This window comes from Otolemur garnettii, unplaced genomic scaffold (assembly GCF_000181295.1).
Source record: "Otolemur garnettii isolate 467f Iridium unplaced genomic scaffold, OtoGar3 scaffold00141, whole genome shotgun sequence".
NCBI classification, from domain to species: Eukaryota; Metazoa; Chordata; class Mammalia; order Primates; family Galagidae; genus Otolemur; species Otolemur garnettii.
Window position 1 is genome coordinate 1,542,124 of NW_003852536.1, and position 9,196 is coordinate 1,551,319.

General features: G+C 39.0%; 1 protein-coding gene across 2 annotated transcripts in view; it reads left to right on the forward strand.

Annotated features, from left to right (window-relative positions):
* Positions 1 to 9,196, forward strand: part of TFB2M (transcription factor B2, mitochondrial) — a 17,098-nt gene that overhangs the window by 6,974 nt on the left and 928 nt on the right. For both annotated transcript variants that reach the window (XM_003798828.3, XM_023518559.1), the window contains exons 5-7: positions 2,919 to 3,008; positions 4,198 to 4,260; positions 6,843 to 6,997. In XM_003798828.3, coding sequence (XP_003798876.1) covers positions 2,919 to 3,008; positions 4,198 to 4,260; positions 6,843 to 6,997 — 308 coding nt within the window. The remainder of the gene's footprint in view (positions 1 to 2,918; positions 3,009 to 4,197; positions 4,261 to 6,842; positions 6,998 to 9,196) is intronic.

The following is a 9,196-nucleotide window of genomic DNA, read 5'->3' on the forward strand; positions in this document are numbered from 1 at the left end:
TTGACCTTCTATGTGAGGGTCATATTCTGGGCTTTTTGCTGTCTTCTGCTGGTCTGTATGTTTGCCCTTATGCCAGTACCACACTGTGTTATTGCTGTAGCTTTGTAGGAAGTTTTGAAATCAGGAACTGTGAACCCTCCAACTTTATTCTTTCTCACGATTGTTTAGGCTAATTGTAGTTCCTTTAGATGGCACATGAATTTTAGGACTTTTTCTATTTGTTCAAAACATGTTAGCCTGCATTACAAAGTCCCAAACCTGCAGACAACAGTGCAGGTATGCAGAGAAGGGAACACTTTACACTGTTGCTGGGGTTACAAACTAATATAGCCTCTTTGGAAAGAAGTATGGAGAATCCTCAAAGAACTCAAAATAGACCTTCCATTTGATCCCCTAGTCCCATTACTAGGCATCTACCTAGAAGAGAAAAAGATCATTTTATCATAAGAACATTTTCATTAGATTGTTTATTACAGCTCAATTTATAATCACCAAGATGTAGAAACCACCCAAGTGCCCATCAACCCATGAATGGATTAATAAATTAAGGCATATGTATACCATGAAATACTATTCAGCCATAAAAAAGATAGAGACTATATCTTGTGTAATAACTTGGACAGAATTGAAGAACATTCTCTTTAGTAAAATATCACAAGAATGAAAAAGCAAGTATCCAGTGTTCTAAAAACTAATATGAAGCCAGTAGACAAACTAACACACACTCTGAAAAGAGAAAAACTCAATTCAAGTTAGGAGGAGAGGGGAGGACTGACGGGGTTGGTATGCCCCCATCTAATGGGCACAGCGTAGGGGTATATGGCACACCTCCTGGGTGTAGGACACAAATACAACAGGGACCTTACCTAACAAACACAAACATCATAACCTAGGATTTTCATAGGGATTGCACTGAATCTGTAGATCACTCTGCGTAGTGTTGACATCTTAACAGTATTACCAAGCTGTGCCTCACACCTGTAATCCTGGCACTTGGGGAGGCCAAAGTGGGGGGAATCCCTTGAACTCAGGAGTTCTAGACCAGCTGGAGCAAGAGTGAGACCCCATTACTACTAAAAATGAAAAAATTAGGTGGGCATTGTAACAGGTGTCTGTAGTCCCAGCTACTTGGGAGGCTGAGGCAGGAGGTCACTTGAATGTAGAAGTTTGAGGTTGCTGTGAGTTAGGCTGACGTCACAGCACCCTAGCCTGGGTAAAGAGGTGAGACTGTCTCAGACTCAAAAAACAAAGACAGTATTAGCAATCCATGAACACAGGATGTCTTTCCATTTATTTGTGTCTTTAATTTCTTTTAGTAGTGCTTCATAGTTTTTAGTGTACAAGTCTTTCACCTCTTGGTGAAGTTAATTTAGTTTTGTTTATTATTTTGACGCTATTGTAAATGCAATTGTTGTAATTTCCTTTTCTACTTGTCTGTTGCTAGTGTATAAAAATACAACTGATTTTTGTGTGTTTATTTTGTGTTCTGCAACTTTGCTAGATTTGCTTGTTGTAAGAGAGGATTTTTTTTGTGGAATAGTTGAGGTTTTAGACTCTACCTTTTATTCTCTGTAACGGAAGGACCTCCTGATGGCCTCAATCTTGGTGTAAGAATAATTTTTCTGCCCAGAATATTTCCTGTTACTAGTCTGTTAATCCAATATAACAGGAAGGGCAAGAAATGGAAGGGATGGTTTGCTCACCCAGCCCCAGATGGTAAGTCAATACTGACTAGCCATGGAAAGATAGCAGGAGGCTCGGAACCGTCAGGAGGCTGTACGTGCAGTATGTGAAAAAAGCATATAAGGAAGCAGGAAGAAACATGGGAGATGCTTCATCAGATTTTATCTTCCTATGAGGATAATGTTCTAATGGGTCCTGCTTCTTTTGCTGTGGACCTTTGCACATGTGTTTTCTTCTGTCTTTAGTCTCTGTCATTCCCTGAGGTATCATTGGGTCCTTCATTTAGCCGTAACAAAATTGTTTTTCTTTTTACTCTGTTGCCCCAGGCGAGAGTGCTGTGGGTCAGCCTACTTCACAGCAGCCTCCTGCCTCAGCCTCCTGAGTAGGTAGCTGGGACTGCAGGCACGCTGACCACCATACCTTCCTAACTTTTTCTGTTTTCGGCAGGAGCATCTTCCCTCTTTCTCAAGCTGTTCTGAAACTTCCTGACCTCAAGCAAACCTCTCCCACTTTGGCTTTCTAAAGTGCTAGGACTGTAGGAGGCCGAGGCACATGGATTGCTTGAGCTCACAAGTTGGAGACCTGAGCAGCAGCTAGGCCCCCATCTCTTAAAAATGACAAAAAATAGTTGAGTATGGTGGCAGGTGCCTGTAGTTCCAGCTACTGAGGAGGTCAAGGCAAGAGGTTTGCTTGAGCTGCAGTCGCCATGGCACTCGATGAAGGGTGACAAAGTGAGACAGTCTCAAAAATAAATAAATGGAATAAATTGCTAGGATTACAGGCATGAGCTGCTGTATTCATCCTCATATATATTTTGGTTTCACTTTTTCTCTAATGAGATTTTACCCTGATAGACCATACGATTAAAAGAAACCAGTCTCAAATACGTTACATTTTAAGTGTACCTGATGATATGTTTTCAATATGAAACTTTAAGAAGACTCTTTAAAATGGTTTAGATTTGGCATTTAATTCTTTTTTGTGTGTTTTGAGATGTGGTCTCACTTCATTGCCCAGATTGATCTTAAACTTCTGGCCTCTAGCATTCCTCCCACCTCAGCTTCCAGAGTAGCAAAGAATACAGGCACGTGCCACTATGTCACCAGTTTTGTAGCTAATTCTAACTGTCTTTACTTAAATTTACTAAATTAAGATATCTAGTGCTAAGATCCAACATTTCATTTTGATCAATTATAAGTGTTTGTAATGTGTAATTTTTATTTTCCTTTTGCTAGAGACTAGTGGCTACTCCTAGCGACTCCAACTTGTATCAAGCATGGAGTGTGCTCTGGCAAGTAGCTTGTGAGATTAAGCTTCTGCACACGGTAAGTAACAAGCTTCTAGAAAGAACTTCAAAGTTTTGAAATACTTCAAATAGGCTAGTAAATGGAGATAATTTCAAGATTGATTTTATTATTTTCTCAAATGTTGAAGTAATACAACAAAGTAAATTTGTGGTGATACATTTTTTTGGTCACAAATATTTGTATATTCCCCTTGTTATGAAAATAATACGTATTCACTCTATAAAAACATGAAATGTGTTTTTGGTTTTTTTTAAAAGGAAAGAAAGGTGTTTTTTAAAAAAATCACCACTGCAGTTCTATCCCCCAGAGGTCACTGTTAATAACATTTGTGTCATACTTTTTTTTTTTTTTTAGAGACAGAGTCTCACTTTATCATAGAGTGCCGTGAGGTCACAGCTCACAGCAACTTCCAACTCCTGGGCTTAGGCAATTCTCATGCCTCAGTCCCCCCAGGTAGCTGGGACTACAGGCGCCCACTGCAGTGCCTGGCTATTTTTTTGTTGCAGTTTGGCTGGGGCCAGATTTGAACCCGCCACCCTTGGTATATGGGGCTGGCACCCTACTCACTGAGCCACAGGCGCCACCCCTGATTTTCTTTTTCTTTACATAGTGGAGGTGATAATGTTTTTTATCTTATTTTTTATTAAACCTAATAGCTAATAGTTAATTGTAAGCTTTTTTCCTTGATGTTGAATATTTCTTCTCAAGTTTTTATTTTTTTCTTTTTGTTTATTCATTTATTTTGAGCTAGTTTTATTTTATTGACCTTCATAGAGTTCCATGGCATCATTGCTCACAGCAACCTGTTCAAAGTCTTGGGCTGAAGCGATCCTCTTTTTTTTTTTTTGTCAACCTCAGTAGAGTGCCCTGGCGTCATAGCTCACAGCACCCTCAAACTCATGGGCTCAAGCAATTCTCTTACCTCAGCCTCCTGAGTAGCTGGAACTATAGGCATGGGACACTATGCCCCCTAGTTTTTCTATTTTTGGTAGAGACAGTTTTGCTATAACTCAGGCCAGCCTCAAGCTTGTGAGCTTAAGCAGTTGACCTGCCTTGGCTTCCCAGAGTGCTAGCATTACAGGCCCAGCCTCTCATTTTCTTATTTAGGCAAGTTTTGTTTTGTTTTGTTTGTTTGCATTCATAATTTGGGGCACTTTGCCCAAAAAGCAGTAAAAATAAATGTTTTGTTTTTGTTTTTCTTCCCAAGGAGCCTTGGTCATCATTCAATATATATAATTCAAACGGGGAACTGCGAAAGTTAAAGCGTAAGGTAAGAATAATTGAATAGGGTGGCACCTGTGGCTGAAAAGGGTAGGGCGCCAGTCCTGTATGCTGGAGGTGGCGGGTTCAAACCCAGCCCTGGCCAAAAACTTTAAAAAAAAAAAAGGATGGAAGAAATAAGATAATTACTAAAAAAAGAATAATTGAATAGCTTTCTCATTTTCCCTTAAATGGAATGTTCACATTTTTTAAGGATTATCTAGCATTCGTGTTTTTCTTTTTTTTCTCTTGAGACAGAGTCTCAAGCTGTTGCCCCCTGAGTGGAGTGCTATGGCCTCATAGCTCACAGCAACCTCAAACTTTTGGGCTTAAGTGATTCTCTTGCCTCAGCCTCCTAAGTAGCTGGGACTACAGGCTCCCACTACTAATTTTTTTGTTGTTGTTGCCATTGTTGTTTTAGCGGCCCGGGTTGGGTTCGAACCCCCCAGCCTGGGTGTATGTGGCCAGCACCCTACCCACTGAGCTATGGGCACCACCCAATTATCTGGTATTCTTTATTTTTGAGTTTTTAATTCTAGAATAACTAGAAATGTTCTTTAAACATATCTTACCATTAATACATTTGATGTTAGCCAAAAGACTGAGAAGCTATTACTGTTAATAAATTGAAATTAGTTTGGAAGAGAGTTGTATTTATTAGCTATTCATTAATACAGTGGATGCTGGCATAGTAGTAGGCTTAAAGAATCTTTTTTAAAACTCTGTTGAAATGAAGATACATCTCAAGTTTGGAAAATAAAGCTACCTTAATATTCATCAAGCTTGATAAACCAAAGTCAAGATTTTATGGCCAGGCACAATGGTGTGTACACCTGTAGTCCTAGCACTCTGGGAGGCGGAAGCAGATGGAGTGCTTGGGTGCAGAAGTTCAAGGTTGTCTTGAGCCAAGAGCAAGACCTTGTATCTTCTAAAAGTAGAAAAACTAGTTGGGCATTGTGGTGGGCGCCTGTGGTGCCCACTACTTGGGAGGCTGAAAAGCAAGAGGATCACCTGAGTCGGTTAGTTTGAGGTTGCTGTGAGCTATGCCGCTACAGCATTCTAGCCTGGGGCAACAGAGTAAAATGCAAAAAAAAAATTTATAACATATTAATCAATCAGAAATGTGTAAAATTGCTCATTTTATTGTGTGGTTCAACTCAGCTGTAGGTGCTTGATTCTTACCTGGAAATTGGGCCTTTTATTTGTGTTTCTCTGTTTTTTTTACCTTTCTATCTAAACCAAAGTGATGTTGTAATGTGGTCCTCTATCTTAAATTTTGCAGATGGCTTAATCTCCGCATATCAGCTCAGTCAGAAGATCCTCTTTGCTTTGTGTTTTTCTTGCTTTTGTCACTAAAGGGGAGAAACATATCAATTTCTTTCAGTGATCTTATTTTAGAATGATCAGTCGTTGTGGTTTTAGTTAATGTTTGACTATTTATGTGTGTAATTTACTTTTAAATTGCGCATGAACTTTACGGCCACCCTGAATAGTCTCAAAAAATAGGTGTACTACAGTTTGCCTTGCATACAATTAGACACTAATCCAAATACTCCAAAAGTGAACAGTCTGATATATAAGTCAGCTTTTTATTTTTTCCTTCTTTTTTTGTTAAATCATAAATGCATAGATCATGTATACATTAATGCATGTATGGGGTACAATGTGCTGATTTCATATAGAATTAGGAACATTTACATCACACTGGTTACTATAAACCTCATCTCGTTTACTTAATTATTGTGTTAAGACATTTATACTCAACTTTTGGATTAGAAGATCAGAAGCTTAAAAGTTTTCGGCCAACTTAAATATATGTACTTTTAGGGATAGAGATGAAATAGTCAAATGTAGTGTTTCATGAGAGAATTTTATTTCGATATTTCACATGTGTCGTTGATATCAGTGTGTTCGTCATTGCCATAGAAGCACTTTGAATTGCTATAGAAGCTCTAAAGTATTTTTTTTCAGAGCATATCATCTTCACTTTTATCCAAGTTGTTTGTGACTTACTACTTTATAAATATCCAATTAAAAGTTTTAAGTCAATACTTTTTTTTATCTTTAGGGTCTGGTGGTGATGTGCCTTGAGTATAGCAGGGAAGCAGTACAAGTTAATGTCACACTTGGGATTTGCTTTTGCCCTACTTACAAGTTAGTAAGCTGTTATTATTTCTTGGATGCTGCCCAAACACTCAGACTCCTGGATCAGACTAAGGACTTGCGTGGCCCCCTTCCCGTGGAACAGTGTGATATGGTTCACTTCCTTGCGTGCAGCCAGTGGTTTGCACTGTAGCTGAGGAACACAGCCGTGGGAATCTACCTCTCTTATAGCAAACATTAAGCAAGCCGGTTTTTTTTCCTGGAGAGAGACATGATCTCCTACCTAAAGGCTGTAGACAAGTCTGAGAAATGGCTCAGGTAAAGAGGAGTTAAGTTTTTGCATTCTTGGAAAGTTCAATGGAAAATCTGGAAACACTCAGGCCCTATGGGGATTGTATCTTTCAACAAGTAGCTTGAAAAAATATCTGAACAGTGTCTTACTCTGGCAATATTTTGTGACTAACACATTTTACTTTCTCTTCTCTCCAGGAATCATTAGATCAACAAAACCTATATCTTATTCAAATGACTCCTCGTAAGAATTTATTTACAGAAAACTTAACGCCTGTTAACTATGACGTATTTTTTCACATGTTAAAGCACTGTTTTGGGAAGCGCAGTGCCAGGCTAATAGACCACTTACAGTAAGTAAAAAGAACAAGAGCAAGTATAAAAGTAGCAATTTAATATAAGAATTATTCTTTCATGTTAGAGGTCTATTTTTCACACTTGGATTAATGGAGTGAGGTCTGTTTTCACTCATATTTTTTTAAAACACTTCTTTCTCCCTCTAAGCTTCATTTATTTTCTTTCTTTAAAAAAACAGCCAGGGATGCCTATAAGTTGTTTCATCTTTGTCAGAGTATAGGCCTAGGTTTTTTGTTTTTGTTTTTGTTTTGTTTTTTTGAGACAGTTTTACTTTGTCAGAGTGCGGTGGCATCACAGCTCACAGCAACCTCAAATTCTTGGGCTCAGGCAGTTCTCTTGCCCTAGCCTCCCAAGTAGGTGGGACTACAGGTCCCCACCACAACACACAGCTATTTTTTTTTAGAGACTGGGTCTCGCTCTTGCTCAGGGCAATCCACCCACCTCGGCCTCCCAGAGTGCTAGGATTACAGGCGTGAGCCACCATGCCCAGCCCTGTAGGCCCAGGTTTAACCTACAGGAAGCACTAGCTGGAGTGGAGAAAGTGAGCAACCCTGGAGGCATGCTCGCCATTTACCTGTTGTTGTCTGTCTTTACTGATTCGGTTTCCTAACCAAAGTAGGGATAGATTATTATGCTGCCCTGGTTCTCTTGCCTTGGACCAAATGTTATGTTCTTACTAAAGCTTTTTTAGAGTTGCAACTGTTACCTGGGTGCGATAGCTCACACCTATAGTCCTAGCACTTTGGGATGCTGAAGTGGGAGGATTCTTGGAGGCCAGGAGGTGGAGACCAGCCTGAGCAACATAGCAAGACTGTCTTTACAAAATACAGAAAAAAAAAATGGCCAAGTATGGTTCTGCTACTTGGGAGACTGAGAGGAGAGGATCACTTCAGCCCAGGAGTTCGAGGTTGAAGTGAACTATGATGATGCCACTGCACTATAGCCTGCAGAGAGACCTTGTCTCTAAAGAGAAGATTATAGCTATTGCTTTCTTCTTTATGTCTTTATAAGCATAATTTTTATATAGGTCTAATATGTACATTTCTGTTAGATGTGCATTGCACCTTCTAATTAGCAGCCCATGGTCATTCAGAATATTGTCAAGATGGGAAAAATGGTTAAAACAATTACCTTAATTAACTCATTATCAGTTAATATGTAATTTCGAACAGACTCTTGACTACATTCCTCATTATATAACATTCACGTATAGTAAATGTTAAAAGTGGCAGTAGACCAGTAAAAGTTGTCTGTTATTTTTCTTGCCACCCCATAGTAGTAGCCATGTTGAATGAAAATATTAAGAAAGTAGGAAAATAAGAAACAAACATGGTAAAACCATACTGTAAAATATTAAAAATTCCCTTGTAGATTTCTGTGGATTAAAAACAAGGTACCAAGATTCCATTCAATATCAAAAAGTATTGAAACCATCATCCACCAAAATATCTTATTTGATGATTGTTTACTTACTGCTGTCAGAGGCTTCTTGATGGGTTCTCTGTAAGCCAAAAATGTAGTGACGCATAATGGTATTTCAGTGAACAGCAAACCACATGTTGTTGGCCACCCTGGTGGTGATCCCATGAGATTTTAATACTGTAGTTTTACTTTGCCTTCTGTATGTCGAGATATATTTAGGTGCACAAATAGGTACCATTGTTACAGTTGCCTACAGTAATCAGTATAGTAAAGTGATGTTCTGGTTTGCATCCTCAGAGCACTGCTATCCCACATGGCCTAAGTGTATAGCAGGTTATACCATCTAAGTTCTAACAACAGAGAAATCACCTAACAATGCATTTCTCAGAGCATGTCTTCATAATTCAGTGAGGTTTGCTGCTTTATTATTTATTCATCAGTGGTTGTTACATAAAAATGTGAAAAATATTCCTTCTTTGAAAACTGCCAAATAGCAGCTTGTGTACTAACTTTTACATGAACTAAAATGGAGCCAAGGATATCTTTGCAGGAAGTAATAGGAAGAAAGTGGTAGGCCCAAAATGATTTATAAAGGGCAATAGTTAAGCTAGATTTTTGTGTAAGGAATGATCAGACGATGTTAAAGCCTAAGTCTGCTGTTTTCATTACAGGTTAGTCATGAAACTTTAGAAATAAACATGAAGTGGCTCGGGGCCTGTGGCTCAAGCGGCTAAGGCGCCAGCCACGTACACCTAAGGTGGCGGGTTCGAATC